Genomic DNA, 23,801 nt, shown 5'->3' with positions numbered 1-23,801 from the left:
CTCTTACGGTGAGGAAAAATCCCCCACCGTTTTCCGTGCAGCCTCGCGGCAGCAGGGATCCAAAACGCGACATTGCTGCCCGGTGCAGCCCTGGTTGTCTGGGTTGGTGTTGTGGTACATATAATATTTGAAATATTTACCGTGATTTATAAGTATAAAGCAAAATAAGATTTTCTTTAAATTAAAGTGCATCATTTGAAAATTAATGATGGGATATATAAGTTCATGGAAACCTAAATTATTGTTACGAAGTCAACGAGGTGTTGGTTAGAGGTTGGATAATTAATAGTTATTGAAGAGAAGAGTTAGGCAAGCAATAATAAAATCGTGTAATTGTTACTTTCCTTACCACCCTCGGGTCATTACTGTAGCGCGTTATCTTTTTTTTATCATATGTTACTCATATTATTCAAAATTACTTGTTATTGTTTAGTTTCTTGTTTTCTAAAACTAATATCTATTATATTTTCTAAGTACTCCCTTACAATTGTGAACACAACAACATCGTGGCATTATCAACTAATAAATATAGTATGAAACTAGTGAAAAGACTATATGTAAAACAAATTGTCCAAAGCTCATCTGTACGTGTATGATAAATGTAATTTTTATGATGCTATTAAAATAGCATCAAAGATAAAAGAGCACACAAAGATAAAAGAGACACGTAGGTAATAAATAAAACGTACCTGCATTATTGCACTTTCATCAATAAGTACACATTAAACATTTGAAAAATACGCGGGAAATTGAGAGGCCGGTAGTGTGGGCAGTATTGCTATGCACATTAGTGTGATACCGTGCTGCCCTCTCAAAAACAGGCTGAATCCCAGCCCGGCCGGCAGGCCCTGGGCTCGAGCCCCCGGCAGGTGAAAATCGCGCCATTTTGTGCACAGGGGCCCGGCTAAATCGGCCTGTCTTGGTCTCAACACTCTCAACGCTGCTCCAAGCATTGTGTTTGCCCGTAACTGCCCGTAACCTGTCGGGCAGGGGCTCTGGTAGCTGGGTCCGGCGGTAGGCTCGGTCAGACTGTGCTGTCTGGGTATACGTCAATTTTCAGTCAATTTTGCATGTACATACACCAACATACACCTATGCCAATAATATATGCTGTAAGAAGATACATGGATAATTATTATTATTATCTATAATTTGAATTTCGACTGTATTCAATTTTCGTTACTCTCCTTCTCTCTTTCTCTTTCCCAATTTGTAGAAAACATAATATTTATATTGTGTACAATCTACAATATTCTACAATTAGATATGCATACATATATAAATACCCAGCTAACCAGGCGTGCCTTGGGCAAGCCGTGCCTAGGGCACAGATCGGCAAATCATTGTCCAATCTACGCTCGGAGGTGCTCAAGTCCCGATTGGCTTAATTTTGGACGACCGTAGGACCAGGGTTTGGACATGGGCATGAGGTCGGCATCAGGTCGGCACGAATCGACCGAATGTGCCTTTGTGGCAGCACTGTCGCACTGATGTACCGCATGCCGAATATCGTTTTACAGGTGAAACAAACAATTCCAATGCCGCTTTTGCAAAATTCACATGTTTTTCTATAAGCGAGGGTGAAACTAATATCCTAATCGCGATATGGAGCAACAAAAAATGAGTATACACATTCGGAGCTAATATCCCGTACATTACTACCGGGCCGGTATATAAGAGAAATTGGCGAAAAAAAAAATACAAATTTTATTTATTTCTCACATTTGTTATTTTTCCTAGACTGCGGATCTTTATGCGAAATAAAAATTGTCTGCATCGATTGCAAGAGACATAATCTAAAATTTGCATTGCCGTACAATTTTCTTTACAGTTCAATTTCAACTAATTGAATACACTTATATTTTAAAGATGATAAATAAAAATGATTTTATCATCTCCGCGCGAATGGCAGTACTCGATAAGTACTGTCCATCTGATTTTTCTAGACGCCCGAGGCCAATAGAAGAATATTCAACTTTTAAAGCGACCGAGTTTCGCCAATTTCTCTTATATACCGGCCCGGTAGTAATGTACGGGATATTAGCTCCGAATGTGTATACTCATTTTTTGTTGCTCCATATCGCGATTAGGATATTAGTTTCACCCTCGCTTATAGAAAAACATGTGAATTTTGCAAAAGCGACATTGGAATTGTTTGTTTCACCTGTAAAACGATATTCGGCATGCGGTACATCAGTGCGACAGTGCTGCCACAAAGGCACATTCGGCCGATTCGTGCCGACCTGATGCCGACCTCATGCCCATGTCCAAACTCTGGTCCTACGGTCGACACTAGCTCGGCATATGCGCGCACAGGAGGTCGACCAAATTTAGATTTTTGGTTGGCTGGGTATATATATGTATAATGTATATCATCTCCTTTTCTACTAAAGACAGTGACAGTGTATTTACGTTTTGGTTTACTACAAATGCGTACACTTGAAAACTTCAGTGAACGTACGAATTATTACGTAGAATAACAAATCATTAACTAAATTTATATGATCGGAAGATGAAAACTTGTAAAACACCAGTTTTCGACGTATTTTGTTTGTATACAAAAGGTATATACATGCTGAAATTTTCGACATGGTTATAATCAACTCAACATGTCATTCGACGTTATTAGGAGTACATGGTTCGTGGTTAAATAAAAAGTTTTGTGATAGAATTTTATAAACATTAGGATTTAACAACTAAGATATGCTCTATATATAGATTGTATATAAAACCATTCAGAAACAAATCTTGTTTACTTTAAGAAGTTATCGATATAAATAAGGATTGGTGGAACAAGGCGAAAAATGGCATTAATTAGAAGAGCAACTCATGCTGGTAGTTGGTACGCAGGCTCTGGTAAGCGTTATTTAAAATGTTTTCATATTTTTACGTCTGTTAATTATATTACGATCGTGATTATTTATTATCATTTATGTTAAGTCATCAGTTTCTTGTGTTCGCACATATAAACGAATAATTACAACAGACGTTACACCTACACACAGTATCTTTCTATAATGCAATAATCTATATTTCTATAAATTAATATTTAGTATTAATAATCCCTGCGATATTATTTGTTATATCGATGTTATATTTTGAGTATTCGGCAAGGTAATATACATTTCACATATGTATTGCACCCAACCGTACTTATAGAAACTTGTTAATTATTTATTTATTTAATATTCAAAATTTGCTTAAAATTTCTGAGCAACTCTGTGGAAATAATTTTCGAATTTTTCCACAGATTCTATGAAAAACATTTGCGTATAGTTCTGTATTTCTGCAGAAATTATATTCTATTGTGTTCCTTTTATTTATTCACATAATTTTAACATTCTACCAGTAGTTTTTCGGTATGAATTATTATCATATGTCTTAAGATGAATATTTTGTACAGGTACGGAGTTGAATAAGCAATTAGAAGGTTGGTTGGGTGCAGCAGACTTATCACATGGACCTGCTAGGGCAATTATTGCCCCGTCAGTAATTATAGCACATTAAATAATTTCTTAAATTAACAAATCTTTATTGAAATACAAACAAAATTTCACAGACATGCAGGTTACAGCTATTGCGGAGCATGTGCTGGTTTTGCATATCGCCAGATTAGTCCTGTTGTTGTGTAAGTTTTTCGTTGGAATGTAATTTACTAATTACATCTGCAATTTATATTGGATGAACCGATGATTATTTTTCATTTTTATATGTTGTAGTTTTGTTTAACTCTCTCTGGCTGAAGTTTGGGAATCTTCCGTCAAAGCACTTTTATCGTTAGAGACACGTTTCAACCAGACAGGGTTAATTCTAAATTTAGTCACTCTTTCATTTAAATTGTGCTATTATTCTTACATTTTTGTTATACTTATGCTTATTTTATATAAAAAAAGTCGGGAAATATAATAACAAAATTATATTTAGAGACATAAGCAGCAGTAATAAAGACTTTTCTCTTCCAATAATGAAATACGTGATTAAGATAATGCATATAGTAATTTTTATTACCATATTTTGTATTATAGACTAATCGAATACTCCTCCATTGAGTATGTTCGAATTTTAAAGGATTCAATCTACTGTTTCAACTTATCAATAATTATATTTAAGAAGTCGAAATTATTTACATCTCAATTCAATTATCAATAATCAATTCACTTAAGATTTATATACAATACTATTACTTTAAGTTATTATTCGATAGGAAATAATGTACAGCTTGTCAAATCTAGCTGTGCGGCTGAATGTCCTCCGCAAGGGGAAATGTCCCCGTTGCGCAATGGTAAATAGGCGGAACCTTGCAACAATGGTGAACTGATCGTCACCTGTCAAACGATGCACGTGGCGACAGTTCAGTTAAAAAGTAAAGTGACACAAGTGTATTCACACAAACATATAAACAGTTGTTTTGTATGTTTACTGCTGTAAGAAATAATGGACAGTACGCACTTTTGACGAGGTGTGTACCTTACCGTTCATACATTGCATTCATCTCTCGTCAAGTGCGGTCTTTGTTTTTGTCTACACATTTCTAAGTTTTGGTCAACCGCACAGCTAGATTTGACAGGCTGTACTATTCTAACTACAATGTTAAAACTAAAGTTGACAAGAAAAATAATATTTAACTAAAGTGTTAAATGTGTAACATGTCATTGTATAGTCGTAGGATATTTATTCTGGGCCCATCGCATCACGTGAGACTAGCTGGCTGTGCTCTTTCTTCTGCTTCAATTTACCAAACACCGCTGTATGATCTGCACATCGATCAACAAGGTATAAATTGCGTATCATAGAATATTAAAATAGATTTTTCAGTGGAATGGTATTAATATTGTGAAATATTATGTGAAAAACAAAAATAAGTATGAATTATCAAAGATTAGTTCAAATATGGGTTTCTGTTCGTGTGATAGTATGCAGAGAACTTGAAGAAACTAGACATTTCGAATGGATGGATTTAAATACAGATGAAGAAGAACACAGCATTGAAATGCAATTACCATTCATAGCAAAAGTTATGGAAGGGTATGCTAATTATATTAACAATATTTCAATTGTGTATTGTGTACAATTTTAATTTTCAAGTTTATTTCATTAATGCAGGTTCAAAGATTCTTTTACTATAATTCCTATACTTGTTGGATCATTAAGTCCAGAAAGGGAGGCACTATATGGAAGATTGTTAGCGCCGTATATGGCTGATCCACAGACGTTATTTGTTATTTCTTCAGATTTCTGCCATTGGGGACAACGTTTCCGTTACACTTATTACGATAGATCGTGTGGTCCAATTCATAGATCTATTCAGAATCTTGATAAAATGGTATGTACTGTAGATCGTATAAGTATCATCTTAGGCCTCGTACAGACTAAAACATTTTGACGAACGGCGATCGGAACGGATTTGTGCTATTTCCAGATTTTCTTGCGAACAACTATGGGAGCTGCAGCGACGTATACTGCACAAAGACATACAGAAAATGTTGGCAGTTTATTGAGTGAATGAAAGTTTCAAAGTGAAACGTTCAGGTCTGTACGAAGCATTAAAGACATCAGATTCGAGATTAAATGACTTGAATTTTTGGAGATGTTGCAGCATGATGAATTTTCGTCTTTATATGATTCTACGATACATATTCTGAATAAAAACGGAAGGGTTAAGTTCCGAGAGCGCGTTCCGTAAACAACAAGGTTGGTCACACATCGAGTCCTTTTCGGTTTGACTGAGCGTTCTAAGTTGTAAAAATCGCGCACGCCTTGATATGTAAACACTAGAGGTGTGCGGGAACCCGGGAATTCCCGAATTCCGACGCCGGGAACGGGATGGAAAGCCTCGTATCATGTCGGGACGGGATCCCAAAAATCCAGAGTTTTTCCCGAGAATATTCGGGATTCCCGGTGGTGTTCGGGTTTCCCGTGAATTTTTTCGGAATTTCTGCAGGGGTGTGCGAGAGTCCCGAAAATGTTCGGAATTCCCGTAAAATATCCAGGATTCCGAAATTCTTGGGATTCCGTCTCCGATCCCAAGAAAAATTCCCGTCCCGACTGGAATCTCGCACACCCCTGGATTTCTGATACTCTACGGAATCTTTTAATATTGTTTTTTAGTCTTTATCTGTGCTACAAGAGTCTTCATTATAATCTCGGGCTAACCAAAACAAACAGATTTGTAAGTGCCACCCGTTCGCGTTCGTGCGCGTCGAAATGCGCGCGGCGGCGTTCGTGGCACCGTTCGCCGAAATGTCGTAACATCTCCAAAAATTCAAGTCATTTAATCTCGAATCTGATGTCCCTAAAATGCTTCGTACAGACCTGAACATTTCAACTCAATAAACTGCCAACATTTTCTGTATTTCTTTGTGTAGTATACGCTGCTGCAGCTCCCATAGTTGTTCGCAAGAAAATCTGGAAATAGCACAAATCCGTTCCGATCGCCGTTCGTTGAAATGTTTGTCGAAATGTTCGTCGAAATGCGCGGTTCGCGGCGCTGTTCGTCGAAATGTTCTAGTCTGTACGAGGCCTTACATATATGTATAACAATAAGTACATAATATGTTAGCAATAACTTCATTTCGGGTGAGAAGAAAAATGCAATTCATCGAAAAGAAATTTCCACTTGCTTTCGGTTAATTAAAAAGAGAAAATATTCTATTTGATATCATCTTATGAACTGAATTATTGGGATATTATTATATTGAGAGGATATAAATAAAAACTGCTTCCAATGTAATATTAAACTGTCATTTAAAAAGAATGGGGTGACCTCGAAATCACCTAGACTCGATTGGTTACTTTATAAAGATCACTTAATATTTCTGTAAAATACTATTTTTATTGTCGTGTTCCATATCACATTCTCATAAATCTACATTGTAGGGAATGGATATCATAGAAAGCTTAAACCCTACAGTATTTACCGATTATCTTAAAAAATATGGTAATACTATATGTGGCCGTCATCCTATTAGTGTCTTATTACAGGTAATCATTTTGATCTGTTAAAATCTGTAATCTGGGTTATTTTGCATATATTCTATTAGGTCGAGTCATAAATAACTTCTATCGTAAAAATGGAAGTTATTTATGACTCTGCCTAATATTTAATCTCCGAAATTTCTAATAAAATTGTGACGCCCTATGTTTTAACAGGCTATTCACAATTTAAAAGGAAATACTAATGGCCAAAGAATGAACCTGAAGTTTTTGAAATATGCTCAAAGCAGTCAATGCAATAATATGAATGACAGTTCTGTTAGTTATGCTAGCGCTTCCTTAGTTCTCGAGTGATAAGATTTTGATCTTCGAGGTTGCTATTGCCAGTCAGGAAATTTACACAGGAAAAGAAAGTACTAAAAACAAAAAACGACAGTAATAAACTATTAAACTAAGCATTACCTGCATTAATCGAGATTTTGTTAAGCATTTTTTTTTATACATACAGAAAATAACAACACCGAAACAATGAGCGACAATTTATTATATATTAATTCTCCTCGGTTATTCGTAAAAGAATACATGAATTTTTGTAAAGATACTATTATTATAAATAGAAATCTATTATTACAAAGTTGTTTTTTGTAAAGGCATCTCTCGGTATATTACTTACAAGAAATAATCAGTACTTCCAGCTTCGACTTTAATTGTGGAAGGAGCTTAAGTATTTCTTTGCTTTGATTATTATTATAATTGTGCAAATAATAATAATAATATAAAGTGCGTATTGTAAAAGAGTACAGACCTCAAAGTAGTAGGCAGGGTTCAATCTACTGATGAAGAAGAGATTACCAATAAAATTAACACTTCACGATATTAATAACACTTCTATTTTCAGTAATTACAAAAAAAAAGGAGTATAAGAGAAGGTATAAGGGAAGGAAATAAATATACGAGGGAGAATAATATTTTTTTGATAAAATGTTACAACACATTTATAGATTATAGTTTAGGTGTAATGTAAGTACGGTAGTGTAAAATGTACGCGCTGTGTAGATCTCTTGTTATTTAAAACTGTGCTGCTAATGTAAAATTATTTATTGCATACGATTTCTCAATTTTGTTAGTTTAACAACGTCTCGTCTGATGCATAGAGGAATATAAATGATAAAACTATTTTTTATTATTTTATATACTCGTGCATTTTTACATATTGTGTATCTCAGGGATGTGCACGCTTAAAACTGAAGAACCAGGTTCGAAACATATCTCTTCTGCGTCGTTAGCATGAACAGACTGCATCGATCGATAACGAATGGAACATTTATTAGAAAAGCTATAGGGGCAACTTAATTACGTTCTCTTTGAAACAAAGCAATGAAATAATCTCAAATCCTTCCTACTATACAATCTCTTGTTATTTTGTTAGCATAGGAAATTAAACACATTTGCTGTCAGACGTCACATACGTGTAGATATGTGATACACAGCGACTAGTTTTCTAACTTTACGATGAGAGCGAACGTATTGAAGATAACAATACAGATATTGTGCTGTCGTAATGTAATGTTGTATAAGTGTAAAGGAGGATCAGTACGTAAGAAAGTATATGAGATATTTTAGTTAGGACATCCACTTTTAATGCTTTCATTTCTTATAAATTGTCAATGTTTATGTTATAATATAAAACTTTTATATAGTAACTCTTACATGTATTCTATTGAACCTTTTTTATATAATAAACTACTGTTCTTTTTAATCTTTCCATTACGATGTTTCATTTGGGCACTGTGAAATTGTAAAACTGATCCTCAAGATGTTGTTTTTTCTATCATTGTATACTAAGTCGGTAAGGTTTCTATTTATATGAAATAAATAGAGTAACCTATATATATTATTATATATATAATACTTATATTATTATTATATATATACATAATACTTATATTGTTTCATAGTCGTGTACTATGTAAGAAGATATATGTAAATTTATATACAAATTTAAAAAAATAAAAACTCATATTTAAAATTATTGTAGTTTCGTTTGTAATGTCATCTTCAAATGGTAAAAGAATTTCAGATTTTTATTAAAAATAATTGATAAATAATATGTTTTATTGAAGTCTTTCATTTGCATTTAATAACTATAACATAGATTAAACTATAAACTAACAAATTAGAAATGTACATACTTACATTTAATCTTAGTCTTTTCAGCGTATATTTACTATTGTTGAACTAAGATATAACGTTTACTTGTATGTCATACTGCTGATCCAGTCCCATGTAAGAATCGGACATCAAATAAAATGTAAGTGTTGTACGACCTTTAATGAAAACAATTTCAGTTTTTCTTTGTAATACCTAATATCACACTATACATATATTTAATGTAATACGATACAGTCAAGTCCCATTCTAAGTCCGACGGAGACTGAGGAGACCATTCTAAGGCCCGAACTATATGTATATCACAACACGGAACCGAGAATCTGTGATGCCAGATGAGGGGAGTCACGGTGAAATGATGTACTCCCTCTCTGATGACGGGGAATGAGCGGGGCGAATGGGAGACACGTTGCACGTGCGCGATGGGGACCGTGGATTGTGCGCTTGCGCACGGTGCTGGAATGGAATAGTGGAAGGGGTAGGAGGAGAGTACATGAGCGCCGTTCGGCGCTCATTCTGGCATCACTGCCGAGAATTGACTTATTGTTAGATCGGGACTTGACTGTATTACTATTCTTATAAATACCTAATTTCGATGGTGTTGTAAACTGTAACTGATGGCATCTCCGTTGGTCATTTATTCCACTTGCTCGTTTCAGTGCCCATAATTCTTGATCGGAAGTACTGCCTAACACCAGAAACCAGCCCTCATCCTTCCCTTTCTGGTACATCGGACAATGCACTCGTAAATTGTTGGATTTATTTTTTCGTCTCATTCCAATATTCAATATATAGTCTTGATTCTTATGTAGATCGATAACAGTAGAAGTTGCCATTTTCAATATGACAGGTTTTCGTTTGGCGCCATCAGACCACTCACCCTCCAAGTGCATATCAACACAAAGTATCGGCATATCTTTCATCACTTGACATATCTATAAAAAGTATTCAAATCACGGCAATATATCAAACATGATTGATCATTTTTAATTTTCAGTTCACTAACTATTATACAATGGGTGTACAAAGTATTCGTGCAACAGCTTGAGCTTTTTTCAGACGTTAGAAGGATTAGTTTACTAGCTAATGTGTAAATAATTCTTTTTAAAAATCGTTATTAGTCGCAATTGCGGAGAAGAGGTCACGATTTGTAAATTTTTTGTCTGTACCTGTACATGAAAATTTAGAACATGTATTTTCTAAATCTAAGTCAGTTATATGCATGTACAAAGTTTTATTGTGTGAAATCGGTTGACGCATAAAAAAGCTATGGACAATGGAAGATGTAAAAATCTTTGAATTTAGAGTTCGCGATTTATTTAAATCGCAGATTTTTACAATTTTCGCTATTCTTTCAATCAATTATATTTCATAAAAACCTTGATCGATTTCGATGAAACTTTGTACATGTATATATGTATATATATTGCTTACTTAGACATACCAAAGGCACCTTCTACATTTTCATTACAGGCACAGATCAAAAATTTAAAAATCGTGACCAATAACAATTTTTAAAAAAAGTTATTTACACGATAGCTGGCAAAACAATCCATTTAACGACTGAAAAGAAACTCAAGTTACCGGGTCCAATTTTGAAAAGGTTATTCTTTTTTGAAAGGTGTACGAATACTTTGCACATCCATTGTAGCTATTTAAATATTTCAAATTCACCTCGTGTATCTGATTTTTTGGGAACACTTCACCTAGTGCCTCAACAAGACTATTCTGTTTGTCGCATACAACGTTGCACAACATAGGAAAAACTGCGGGTAAAGATGAAAATAATTGTAGATGTTCTGAATTTATATAAGGTAACGTAACTATTGCTGGTTCATCTATCCACCGAGCTTGAATAATCATTTGAAGTAAGTATATTATCATGAGCGTAGATGTAAGCCAACCATATTCCGCGACAGTATCTATCATAGCCTGAAAGTAATTATACATCATTATATCAATTCTTTATATTTTATAAAGCGGTTGTATACGTATTATGTATATATTGTATATACATATACCTGAATAATTCGAATTGCTTGGTCAAGAACTGATTTTAAATCAGTTGTATAATCTGCGCATGGTACTGGAAGTCTTGAGAAATGTGCTTGAAGTAATATGAAGGCTTTAGTATTCGGAGAATCGTACGAGTAGTCGTTTATTGTGTAACGACACATTTTGCTCAGGTCCCTATTAAATAACAAGATCGGTCGTTAATTACATTTATTATTAATTAGACTGCGGATTTTTCTGCAAAATAAACTCAATTTAGAACGAGGACACTTGTTATAACTGCTCCTCAATAGTAAATACCATCCCTACATTATTAATGTTTTTTCTAAGCGTGCGAGACATTACAGCACTAATATTTATTTCTAACATCCTCGAAAAATGTAAGATTAGGATTTAGCGTCTACCGTTCATATTAACTTAACTTTATGTAACGATATATGTATACTTCATTAATATTTGTAAAGTGTTATACTAATGTATGCTATATAAACCAAATATGGTTTACGGCATCAATAAATAAATAAATAATGCATTGTCCTGCATTTATTGTGGGGAGCAGGAACAAAATAAAAATTGATTTCATCGCTTAATGAATTCGTTACATTAAAAAAGAAACAACAATTTCTTCATAAATGCATTAAAGATCCGCAGCCGACTAATAACTTACTCGTTTAATAATTCTTCGTTGTGTCTGACAGGTAATTCATTGTACTCGTAAGAATTGGATAAAATATGTAGACACTCTTCCAACGTTAGAGAACTCTTGAGCGATTGTTTAAACATTAACATCGTATGATGCGATAAATAATAGAACGATGCTATTTTACCCATTGAAAGTGGGAATATAGTCTGTCCGTCCTATAATTAAAAAACAGTTCATAATCATAGTACTTCGTAATCACGAATTAATGAAATACAATACGAACCTCGTCGAAATCGATGCAATGTGAATCCATCAACACATTTGTTGTGCTATCGACCAAAGAAGATAAGTACTCGTTAATCGCGTGTGGCTCTAAAGTACTCAAATGATAATATGCAGGATTTTTCATTAATCTTCTAAAAAAGTAGGTCCATGTTAGATAATCTAAAAATTCTTGTTTATTCTTAATTGTGCCAGCCACGATTTCTGCATTAATATGATCTGCCAGTACTGCCAATAAACTCGATTCAACCGGAAACGGTTCGTGCAAGAAATTTTTATAAAAGTTTTTCTTCAAATCGTGTACTAGAACAACTGCAACCCCCGAATCATCAAACTGAGGTCGTCCTGCACGACCCATCATCTGAAGCACATCTGTAATTGGCATATCCACGTAGCGTTTCGCTTTACCATCGTAGTATTCTGTTCCTTTTATTACTACCAAGTGAGCAGGAAAATTGACTCCCCAAGCCAAAGTAGCTGTAGTAATTAACACCTAAACAACATTTTTACAATGTGTAATGTATACAGAATCTAAATACTTTCAATTATCCAAATTAAATGAGAAAGACAAAGGAAAAAATTATGTATAGGTTTTGCACTCCAAGTTCAACCTTATGCAAATCAATTTCACCTTTTTGCAAATCAGTTTCACCCTGTTGCAAATCAAACTCGACCTTTTCCAAATCAATTTCACCCATTAAGAATATTTATAAGATAAATCAAATTTCGAATTTCTTGATTTGATTTTTTTACAAAAACTTACTTGAAAATGCTTTATTTGCGAAAGGTTGAAATTGATTTGCAAAAGGTGAATTTGGAGTGCAAAATGCAAAACCTGTATTATACAGGGTGGTTCACCACACATTTCCAACTCGATTTTCGTCATTATCACTGTTCATAGTAAAGAATGTTTAAACGAATCTACCCCCTTAATACGATATTATTAGATAACAGCAGACAAGCAATTACCTGAATTTTATTATTGCAAAATAGTTCTTCTACAATCTTTCTATCATTATCCTGAAGACCAGCATGATGAAGTCCGATTCCGAAAGCAAGCGTAAGCTTCAAATTTGAATCTCGTACATGATGTGTTATATTATCTATTTCTTCATCGAGCATGTGCAGCCATCGCTTCGAGTTATCTTCTGCCGAAAGATAAGCGATTAAATCCATCGCGGTTAATCGCGTTTGTCTGCGCGACGAAACAAATATAAGAGCTGGACTCGACGACGAATGTTGTCTGATCGCTTGGAATGTTGGTCTGTTCATTGTTGCCATTCGCGGACAATAATACTTTCCAGGGAATCCATTTATATGAATCTCTAATGGCACAGGTCGTACAGATGGACGGAAATTATACAGTCCCATTTCTCGAATACCGAGCCAATTAGCTAGATCCACAGCATTAGCTAACGCTGTAGATAATCCAACGATTCTCAGTTTTCGCATAGTGTGAGAAGAAATAAAGTTAATCCTCGAGACAATAACTTCTAACACAGGACCTCGATCTTCTCCTAAAAGGTGGATCTCATCAATGATTATAAGCGCAACATTCTTCACATAAGATCTCGTCTGCCAACTTCTGCTGATGCCATCCCACTTTTCTGGGGTAGTCACAATAACATTTGCATTAGCTATGACTTTAATATCCGGTGTTACGTCCCCGGTTAATTCCACCACTTTCTTCCCAAGCTGTTCTTCCAACCGAACTTTCCAATCCTTTATTCGCTCTCGAACTAAAGCTTTCAGCGGTGCTATATACACAACTTTCTGTGTAGGATACTGCTTGAACACTCGAAACATAGCTATTTCGGCTACAATCGTTTTTCCTGAGCCAGTTGGAGCACCCAGAAGCACGTTATTGTCAGTGTGATACAAACAATGAAAGATTTGTGTTTGTATAGGATTGAAATGAGTGAATTTGTAGAGTTTTACGAAAGCTGGTTCTTTTAGTGCTTTTACCGGTAAAGGTTGCAGTTCCAACAAATCTGTATGCGGAGGAAATACATCGGGTAGGATTAAATTATGAAAAGTAAGGGGTGTCACACTTTCACAATTTAACCAGCGATCACTCGTTGCTTTCACTATATACTGTGCAGGTCGTGGCTCGTACAGTGGTATAGTCATGACAAGTTCTTGTTCCAGATTACAGCAAACCATCTTCTTCGTCAAGACAAAGTATTCGTGATGATAAAGAAAATTATTATCCGGGTCTTCGATCCATATCCAAAAAGGTTCCGAGGTTTTGCCATGCACTTTATCGTTCCATCGAAACTGAGGATATATTTTCAGACGTATCCTTAAAATCCTACCAGTGATTGGCTGTACGGTGGACTCCATTTCTAACGTGGGTAATTCTTCGCAGCATTGCTTCACTAATGTTGCTGATTTTGGACTGCGCAGAATATCTCCGATCTCTTTAACGCTCATATCATTCAATGCTTCGATCGATAACTGGCATTGTTCTATTTTATCCATAACTTCGAAAGGTAAACAAGTAAACTGGCACAGAGGGTTTGTGTGACTCCATTGTCGAAGTTCAAGCATCTTTGCCATTTCTAGTAAACGTCCAGACATTAATGCGTTATTTTGTCTGAGCATAATTTCAAATAATGCTCTACATATACGTACTGCATTTTGTGTGATGTATGCTTGATCTGACATCAATGAAAACGAATCGATTCGACCACGGGACAGGTATGTTTGCAATAGAATATTCACTTTACCGTAAATATTCTCTACACCGCCTTGCGGTTGAAGCTCGCAATAATTTTCGGACATTCTTTGCAATTCATTGATCTCATCATCTCGGACCTTCAGTTGCTTAAATTCTTCCGACTTTGATATCATCGCAAGTGTCTCTGCATCGTCCATAATCGGTTTCATCAGTGCATTGAAAATTTCAATCGTATCATACTTAAGATAATAGTGACTCGCTATACGTCCCAGATCTGTCGCATTAAAGTCTCCAGTATTCACATTATACCGAATCATTTTAGCTTTATCTAGCGATTGAGCAGCTGTATTAATTAACTCCTTCCTCTTTCGCTCCAGATTAGGATCTTCTTGTATCACTTGAATAGGGATCCCGTAAACGTGAAAATTTAATTTCATTCGGACAAATAAATAAGTATAACTGAGCCATATTATGGCTTCTTCCACGTTCGATATCGTGCCTAACACGATCTCAGCGTTTAAATTGTCCGCTAAATACTTAATGAAATTGCTCTCGATAGGTATTTGATTTGTTAGCAACGATAAGTAATGGTATAATTTATTATGGGTGGTAATAATGGTAGCGTGTCCTTCAACGTCGAACTGTGGTCTACCAGCACGTCCAAAAATTTGTAGAACGTCCAATATATCTAAATCTATAAAGGAACCTCGCGTGGCATCGTATATTTCTGTTCCTCTTATGATGACTGCATGCGCGGGCAAATTCACACCCCACGCCAATGTCGACGTGCAAACTAAGACTTTAATCAATCCTTTGGAAAAATACTTTTCAACTAGATTTCGCTCGGAACGTAATAAACCAGCATGATGCACCGATAATCCGTTGTTAAATAATTCTAGCAAGTGCTTGCTACGCGAATTGGTGAAAGCTTTGCTCGCAAACTTTTCGTGACTCTTCGGTAGAAACAGACTTAACGTTTCGTTTTGTATAGCTAATTCTCTCAACGCGTTCGCCACCTTAACCGTAGCATTACGCGAGTGTACGAAGACCATAACTTGGTACCCTTGACGCACCATGTCCACAACTTTTTCGTAACATATAAGATCCATGTCGTTTATCTGCTGTGAAGGTGCGGTTGCTTTTACACCGATAAATGTCTGACTAAGTGGTACTGGGCGGAATCGATGATCAAAGTAAAAGAGTCCCGCGTGCGGAGATACTCTTAAAAATTGTGCAACGTCCAAATAATTTGGTAGAGTCGCCGAGAGTCCAACAATTCTAATCATGCTTTGCGAGGACAACACTTGCCGCAGAGTTCGAGCAACCAATGCTTCGACCACAGGACCTCTGTCGCCGTGTAATAAATGTACCTCGTCAATAATTAACAATTTCACTATGCTCGTCAGAGAAATATCTCCGCTACCCTTTCTGGTTAAAACATCCCATTTTTCCGGAGTGGTCACGATCATTTGCGTTTGTTGAATTTCTGGTTTTGTTAATTGCATATCTCCAGTTAGCTCTCGAACCGATATACCAAGACCTCCGAGTCTTTTGCCAAAATTCGCAGTCATTTCCGCTGCCAAAGCTTTCATAGGTGTCACATAAATTATTTTGAACTGATTTTTCATTATCTCGCCGTTCTCGATATGTTGTTTCAATTGATGTACGACAGTTAACATAGCAACATTAGTCTTCCCAGCTCCTGTCGGTGCGCAAATTAATAGATTTTCATTAGTGTGATAAGCTGCATTGAACACTATACTTTGTATTCGATTCAAACTCTCAATTCCACTGAAAGCAGATTGCCCTAATTCATCTAATGAAGATATCATCACAGGCTCGTAGATAAACTTGTCCTGGAAATTTAATTGCGATTCTGGAATAGGTATATGAATTTCCTCGCTCATTTTTGTGTCCTTTTTCTCAACATTCTCTGGCAGCATTATCTTTTTACCTGTCACGTAACCGACTGTACTCCTAGTTTTTACATCAGAGTTAAACACGTACGGATATTTTTCTCGCATGTTCTCTCTGGACACTGTCTCTTTTTTGAATATGGGTGTACGCGATTCTATTAACGCTTCTTTCTTTTTAATATATAGATTATGTAATTCAGCTTCGTTCCCCTCGCGTTTGCTCGATATTTTATTCAATTTCTTTTCCTCTTTCCTAATCTGTTTTAATAAATGTTTCTCTTTTTCCGATTGTACAGTTACTTGACCGCTAATCACTGGTCTTCGTAAATCACATTGTTTCTGTGTTTTAGGAACGAAATATAAATCCGAACTAGGAACAAAAGTCAAAGCCATAATACTTTTTCGATGAAGTATTATATACTGTATAAATTCGAATTGTTCGTAACCTAGGATATCGAACAATTCGTCTTGCATAGTTTCGGAACTTTTTAATTTCGAACTTATCATAACAGCAAACTGTTCGAAAGGCATATCTTCGGCATACTGTGCATAACACATCTTCAAATTTTGCTTGTACACCACTTCATCAAACTAGAACATAAATACACGACCTATTTTAGATATTGAAACTTTTAGAATATTAATATTTCATGAAAACAATTCGAAATGTACCTGAATTTTGTATAATTGCATAGTTTCGTTGTTATATTTCATTGTAAAGTTATTTGTGCTCTGACTTATATTTCCTGAGAACATACTACGAAGCGCTTCTGTATTCGGCCATAATACTTTTGCAGGTTTATAGTCAAATTTTGGATTAAATATTATATTGTTAGACGTCTCGGTACTATCGCCATTTTTTGTTCCATTCCTTAATTGGATCAGAACGCCTTCGTCTAAGTTTACCCGAATCGTTCTAATTATCTACAAAAATATTATAATATTTAAGTTAACAGATACGATACTTTCTTCGAACTTAATATAACTCTGTGACTATATAAAATCATGTTAAAACATTTGTTATAAAGTTATGATTACATAAACTTACATTCATCATTTTTTGAGCATCCTGAATTGTTAAGTTTCTTGCTCTTTCCTTCAAAATTTCAAATTTGTTTGTTGTTAAGAGTCTTTCATCAATTAAGACATGTAAAATAAATATTAAATAATCATGTATGAGTTCTGTGGTACATTCATCTGGAATAATAAACGAATGATTAGCAATCTTTTATTTTATATCGTTACAAATTAATACGTACCGAATATTTTTGCAACAATCTGACGTAACTCTTTCATATGATGTAAAACATTTTTAGGTAAAATGTTGTTTAAATCTTGCCAACTGAGTTCGCTAGATTACACACGTAAAAGAATCATCTATTAATATATTATGTAATTATATAAATTTGTAAAGTATATATTACATAATGAAAAAATCAAGTACATCATAATAAAGTTTTGTTTAGTACTTCAGAATATGTAAATTTAAAACTTATTTTGTATTACAGCGAGTTACACTAGGATTTTTTGCAGCCAAATTCAATTATAAATTATAAATGCAAAACTTTATAACACCAAATTTAAAAACACGAAGACAATATTTTCTTAAATATCCCAGTCAGCAAAAATGCTAGATTCGGCCCATGGTACATAAGCTCTCGTGGGCTCGTATTCTTGCCTTGGCACCATCCCGGCACAAGCTGCCCTCGGCACAATCCTGGCTGCTCGGTCCATTTTAAGAGGGCAGCAGTGCCGAGGGCAGCTTGTGCCAGGATGGTGCCGAGGCAAGAATACGAGCCTACGCGATCTTTTGTGGCATGGACAGAATCGAGTCATCGTGTGCTTTGAGCAGCTTCGAGCGACGTTCGGCCAGTATAATGCCCGTTAGGTGGCCTCCACACGCTGGGCTCGAGATGTGCCTCGACAGACCTGGTTGACTGGGATTAGCGAATACAGATTTAATCTCAGAGCGAGAAAAAAATACATGATATAATGGATAAAATGTTAACTAAAACAATAGGTTATTTTACTATTTAGTTGACTATAATATTAAATAAAAGAAATACCTTTTTAGTTCATCATTTTGCTCCTTCAGCTTTTTATGTAAATCATTTGGTTCTAAACTTGTTGTACTTTTAATACGTCCAAGATTTGTGAACGTTCGTAATGATCTTGTAATACGCGGTAATTCAGGCATTTTTACTTAATTGTATCATACATTAACTGAAACAGATTAACATCCAGTTATTATATTATATTACAGCAACATACTATTTTATTGTGTTCATACAGTTGTTAACAAAACTAATTTTATACGTTGATTCTATTAACAAAAACAAAAAGATATATACATTTCAACATCATAGAATTTAATGTATATATTGTGACATTACTTTTCAAATATTTCTATATAATGTACACTTTTCTTGCATTGGGTTTTTATTGTCAATGATATACATCATGGTGTTCCAGGAGACCTGTTTATCTTTTACGTATGAAGCAATTAAACTTTTACAGGGTGTATTTTCAACTTTTCAACATATTTTTAGTAATTGTAATTTATCGTTAAAAGCATACTGTATTTATAAATACATTTTTTTTAAAAAACTCGTAAAAATAGACGTACAAAATATCGCAAAATTTCATCAAAGAGATGAAAATCAATTAATTCTAATTATAAACACGTTCAAAAATATTGCGTTAAATTAAAACCTTGGGTTAGTACTTTTATACGTACGACGTACAATAATAAAAGGGATCGATTGGTCTAACAATTAATACTGTCAAATGTTAATTTCTTTAGTTAGTATAAGATCACAACAAAACGTAAATGTAAAATTCAACATGTATATTTATAAAAATATGGGCATTAGTTAATTGTCATATCGAAAAAATTACATTGTGGTACTATTATCATAAACATTTTCGCAGAAGAAGAACGTTCAGTCATAATCAAAAGTCTTTCCTTCATATAAAATTTCATATTTATCGTGAACGCGTCACGTCTTCCCCTTATCCGATTAACTTGATCTTCTGCAACAATTATTTTCTTACCAAATGACACAATTTTAGGTGACAGCGTGAAAAAAATCTCGCAAAAAAAGTTCAGTATAGTTATAGCTAAGGTTCGTCCGATATACTATGCAAACAATTGAAATTCGACGTATACATCATATTTTCATGGAATAAAAACATCTGCATGCGTAAGTTCGTAATAATAGTTTATAATAATGTGTATCTACATATTTATGTAGAAACATATCTGGCTGCGTGTAAAATTGGACGTTCAGAGATGACGTTCGTTTTCGAAGTGATAAAATCTTCCAACATCGAAGAAACAAATATGAAATGTTTGTAATATTTTGAATAAAACAAATATGTGATCAGATATTATTAATCGTATTTTCTTCACTTCAAATATACACATATATACAATATATATGTATATATATATTATTTTTATATCACATGTGTCGTGACTAATGATTATTATTTTTATGGTGTATCAATACTGAATTTACGAAAAAGGTAACGTTGTTACTTCGTTGCGAAGGGACCTTTTTTATTATGTATTGATAGAAGAATTAATATATTTCTTACCGTGTTTGAATACGATCGTTTCGAATTATATTTTAAATACAGATCCGCCGAATACATGAATTGAAACGATTCAATCCTTTGTCCATGGAACGATTGTATCGTTCTACCACTTTGTGAGGTTACGTCGAGACAAATGACAGTATTTAAAATAGTATTCGGTCGAATACAATTCAGATTTGAAACCTATGTGAAAAAGATGCTAGAAGTGGCTGAGATTAGCGCAGCTTAGTAACTTCGACCGCAGAGCGAGTTCAAGTTTCAATATCTACGATAAATGAGAATTTATGAATGTGGTCACAGCGAGATATTTTGCGGGGGGTCTTTACTGGGGTTATCGTGACCCAGGTAGACCAAAAATCCTCCATAACAGTAAGGTAAACTATTTATTTAATATATGTATATTCTTTTATCTATCGCATGTCCATCATTTTAAATCGCATATCGAACAATATATCATACTTTCCAAACTCTTCATGTTTTTTTTTTATCTATTACATATGTATACATACACACGTATGTATATGTTTATGTATATATACATGTGTATAAATATGTACACGTATATGTAAGATATTAGTTATTAATAAGGAATATTTTTAATTACATATTTATCAATGTTTTTCTCAACAGGTGTTTATGATCATGTTCGGTAGAACAAGTCGTTCTGTAAACAGTAGTTTTAAAGCACGGTTTTAATGTAAACATTTGTTAACAGTAATGTTATTAATTGTGTTATTACATTATAATATTTGTTTGTTCAGATTTTGATCAAGACTGCCAATGTAAGACTGAACTACTGATGCATAAGATACTTGCCTTTGATGTTAAGTACGGACAGCATCAATGGGAAACTGTTTTTCATGCTTTAAGGTGCCTTTTCCACCAGCCACCACCAATCAATCTTTGTCATTGGAACAAAAAGACGGTATTTATGGATCTTTTGTGTTTCCTATGATTTTGCTATTCGTCATGTTTCGTTATAATTTGTTAAAAAGTTCTATTCTTTGGCAACGAGAAAATTATTGCACAACAGAGTTTTCACCGTAATACTATCTATGTCTAGCATACTATTGAAATTTGTTATATTTTACAGTTTTAAGGCAGATGTCAATTTTTGTTTAACCATCCGTCGGGCGCAATATCTGGACTGCCGAGTTCGGGTGCAATGTGCTTGACAGGTCCACATTCAAAAAACATGATAAACACCTAATTAAGTTCATTTATACAACTGCTGTTAGGGAAATAGTACACTTGGTGAGGTCTATACTCGTAGGGCCACCCTTTTGGGCCCTCCCCAAGGGTGGGGGTGACTGTTTTCGAGGTACCTAAGAGGTACAGCTTGTCAAATCTAGCTGTGCGGCTGAATGTCCCCCGCAAGGGGAAATGACCCTGCTGCGCAATGGTAAATAGGCGGAACTTCGCAACGATAGAGAACTGAACGTCACCTGTCAAACAATGCACGTGGCGACAGTTCAGTTAAAAAGTAAAGTGACACAAGTGTATTTACACAAACATATAAACAGTTGTTTTGTATGTTTACTGCTGTAAGAAATAATGGACAGTACCTTACCGTTCATACGTTGCATCCTTCTTTCATCGAGTGCGGTCTTTGTTTTTGTCTGCGCATTCCTAAGTTTTGGTCAACCGCACAGCTAGATTTAACAAGCTGTACCTAAATGATCGCGCTGTGCCTCTCAGATCGGTTGCGCCCGACGGAAGGTTAATCGTATTATTAATTTCATCTTCTGCCATACTAATAAAAATTACATAAAAACTAGTTAATAACGATATTTTTACATAGATTTAATAATAGTCGATAATGGTTGTAGAAACAATGGAACTTAGGGGCTTGTTCCCAAATTCTTGCCAACAAATTGGGCCTTTGATGCCTGAGCCGCATATAAATGGAAACAGAAAATCAATAACTACGTTATCAACATTCAATAATGTAGGGTCTGATAATTGTGGGTCTGTGCCTAGCGTACAAAATAATTTACGTTTGTCGAGAGGATTTTATACACGTTTACCGCCGTTGAGTAAATCTGGACAACCGTCTGGACAAAATGTGACAAGCGAATCGAAGCAGCAAAGGGAATCGGAGAATAAATTAAATGCTTTATTTGATCAATATAAGGTAAACTTTAAGTCTACATTTTTAGTTTCTTTTTCGTTAGTTTTCATTCTATCATGTTGGCTGTCAGACTTGACTTTCGTTGCTCTTTCTTTACAACGAAAGAGCAATGAAAGCCTACATATCAAATAATAGCGGAGTGTCTCTGAAACTTTATGTGATCATTGTGTGGCAGCCAATGTGTTAATTACATATTTAGTATTAGACAATTAAAAATATTATACAAATCTGATTGATAGGAACTGCACGAAGATGTAATCCTAGCAGACGGCATAGAAAGACTTTGCAATGATTTACAACTATCGCCGGATGAGTTTCAAGTACTCGTACTTGCATGGAAACTAAATGCTGAACAAATGTGCCAATTTACACGTCAAGAATTTGTGACAGGTTTAAAAGCAATGAAAGTAGACAGTATACGTGGTATACAAGCAAGACTACCAGAAATTGTTCAAGACTTGTCAGTAAATAGTGATTTATTCAAAGATCTCTATCGATTTACGTTTCGGTTTGGTTTAGATGTTAATTCCGGTCAAAGAATATTACCAGCTGACATGGCGATCGTTCTGTGGAAGCTTGTTTTTACATTGCGCGAACCGCCTCTCTTATCTAGATGGTTAAAATTTCTCGAGTGCCATCACGTTAGAGGCATACCCAGAGATACATGGAACATGTTTTTGAATTTTGCTGAAAGCATTGGTGATGATCTTGGTGCCTACGATGACGCGGAAGCATGGCCAAGTTTATTTGATGATTTTGTGGAATATGAAAATGATCAAATGAATCAAAATATCAGTAAAGATGATATAAAAAATGTTTCTATTGATAAAGCTTAATATTGATGTTTCCAATTTTCATTGTGATAAGGTTATTCATTGTGATTAGCTTTCATTTAAGTTTCGAACGAAATCGTTTAAACGTTTCTGACAATTAAATGAGATAATCGTTTGTCCATAAGTTGGTACCTTAATTTTGGCATTAAAAGATACGAAACTCAGTGGAAACGATTCAATAATGAATTTTTGAAATCAAAGGTACGGAATATAATTTTATTTAAAAGATTTCATTTGCAACGATGCAAATGAAAAATGTTGGTGTACTTAGGAGATAAATTAGAAAGCAGAATTTCTATAATCTAAATTTTATGATACAGTATATGTGAATGTACGCGATTCCTGATACATTCATATTTCTTATACTTTTTGAAACTACTGTTGAAAAAAAAAAGAAGAAGAAGAACAAATGTAAAAAAAGAACAAATGTAAAAAATAGATCTCATATTATATAGAAATTCTTCAGAAATTTATCTGACTATCTACATTTTGTCAGATTAAAGTATATGCTGTAACTTTTATTGACATTGGTGTAAAGTCACTATACTGTGAAAACAAATTTAACGATTTGTGATTATAGTTTATGATATTGTTTTAAATG

The 23,801-nt window shown here is 34.6% G+C and overlaps 3 protein-coding genes across 14 annotated transcripts; 2 read left to right on the top strand and 1 right to left on the bottom strand.

The window, feature by feature from the left end:
* The first annotated feature begins 795 nt into the window (after positions 1–795).
* LOC143212696 (protein MEMO1-like) lies at positions 796–8,700 on the top strand. 8 transcript variants are annotated; one of them, XM_076431742.1, is made up of 9 exons: positions 796–1,042; positions 2,766–2,856; positions 3,404–3,485; positions 3,560–3,628; positions 4,661–4,773; positions 4,914–5,025; positions 5,104–5,323; positions 6,877–6,981; positions 7,150–8,700. In XM_076431742.1, exons 2-9 carry the CDS (start codon positions 2,805–2,807, stop codon positions 7,285–7,287), a joined length of 891 nt encoding a protein of 296 aa, XP_076287857.1. In that variant the 5' UTR covers positions 796–1,042; positions 2,766–2,804; the 3' UTR covers positions 7,288–8,700. The 8 variants fall into 8 exon arrangements, with proteins under 8 accessions (XP_076287857.1, XP_076287859.1, XP_076287858.1 ...); XM_076431744.1 differs by lacking the exon at positions 796–1,042 and adding an exon at positions 1,094–1,112; XM_076431743.1 differs by lacking the exon at positions 796–1,042 and adding an exon at positions 2,346–2,564 and having other exon boundaries at positions 2,763–2,856.
* On the bottom strand, positions 3,559–20,392 carry Obe (activating signal cointegrator 1 complex subunit obelus). 5 transcript variants are annotated; one of them, XM_076431666.1, is made up of 13 exons: positions 20,237–20,392; positions 18,703–18,859; positions 17,896–17,987; positions 17,685–17,833; positions 17,309–17,560; positions 13,010–17,227; positions 12,042–12,533; positions 11,783–11,973; positions 11,124–11,292; positions 10,777–11,034; positions 9,689–10,037; positions 9,130–9,260; positions 3,559–4,754 (listed from the first exon to the last, which is right to left on the bottom strand). In XM_076431666.1, exons 2-12 carry the CDS (start codon positions 18,831–18,833, stop codon positions 9,172–9,174), a joined length of 6,390 nt encoding a protein of 2,129 aa, XP_076287781.1. In that variant the 5' UTR covers positions 18,834–18,859; positions 20,237–20,392; the 3' UTR covers positions 3,559–4,754; positions 9,130–9,171. The 5 variants fall into 5 exon arrangements, with proteins under 5 accessions (XP_076287781.1, XP_076287780.1, XP_076287784.1 ...); XM_076431665.1 differs by lacking the exon at positions 20,237–20,392 and adding an exon at positions 19,691–20,135; XM_076431669.1 differs by lacking the exon at positions 20,237–20,392 and adding an exon at positions 19,879–20,135.
* Positions 20,393–20,454: 62 nt separating this feature from the next.
* Positions 20,455–23,801, top strand: Sccro3 (defective in cullin neddylation 1 domain containing SCCRO3). Its single transcript, XM_076431735.1, has 4 exons — positions 20,455–20,610; positions 20,998–21,161; positions 22,066–22,370; positions 22,607–23,801. Exons 2-4 carry the CDS (start codon positions 21,080–21,082, stop codon positions 23,201–23,203), a joined length of 984 nt encoding a protein of 327 aa, XP_076287850.1. The 5' UTR covers positions 20,455–20,610; positions 20,998–21,079; the 3' UTR covers positions 23,204–23,801.

The sequence above is a fragment of the Lasioglossum baleicum genome, chromosome 10, assembly GCF_051020765.1.
Source record: "Lasioglossum baleicum chromosome 10, iyLasBale1, whole genome shotgun sequence".
Classification (NCBI taxonomy): Eukaryota; Metazoa; Arthropoda; class Insecta; order Hymenoptera; family Halictidae; genus Lasioglossum; species Lasioglossum baleicum.
Note: the sequence above shows the minus strand (reverse complement) of the source record. Positions and strands in the feature narration are given on the sequence as shown.

What these genes read in the sequence shown, in the direction of transcription:
- LOC143212696 (XM_076431742.1), top strand. Translation starts at nt 2,805, where the DNA reads ATGGCATTAATTAGAAGAGCAACTCATGCTGGTAGTTGGTACGCAGGC. An exon ending in GCTAGGGCAATTATTGCCCC is followed by an intron (nt 3,486 to 3,559) that starts GTCAGTAATTAT and finishes AAAATTTCACAG; the next exon opens with ACATGCAGGTTACAGCTATT. An exon ending in CAGATTAGTCCTGTTGTTGT is followed by an intron (nt 3,629 to 4,660) that starts GTAAGTTTTTCG and finishes GTCATTGTATAG; the next exon opens with TCGTAGGATATTTATTCTGG.
- Sccro3 (XM_076431735.1), top strand. Translation starts at nt 21,080, where the DNA reads ATGGGAAACTGTTTTTCATGCTTTAAGGTGCCTTTTCCACCAGCCACC. An exon ending in GTCATTGGAACAAAAAGACG is followed by an intron (nt 21,162 to 22,065) that starts GTATTTATGGAT and finishes TAATGGTTGTAG; the next exon opens with AAACAATGGAACTTAGGGGC. An exon ending in CTTTATTTGATCAATATAAG is followed by an intron (nt 22,371 to 22,606) that starts GTAAACTTTAAG and finishes TCTGATTGATAG; the next exon opens with GAACTGCACGAAGATGTAAT.
- Obe (XM_076431666.1), bottom strand. Translation starts at nt 18,833, where the DNA reads ATGCCTGAATTACCGCGTATTACAAGATCATTACGAACGTTCACAAAT. An exon ending in TGCAATTATACAAAATTCAG is followed by an intron (nt 17,228 to 17,308) that starts GTACATTTCGAA and finishes TTTATGTTCTAG; the next exon opens with TTTGATGAAGTGGTGTACAA. An exon ending in TTTGCAATAATAAAATTCAG is followed by an intron (nt 12,534 to 13,009) that starts GTAATTGCTTGT and finishes AATGTTGTTTAG; the next exon opens with GTGTTAATTACTACAGCTAC.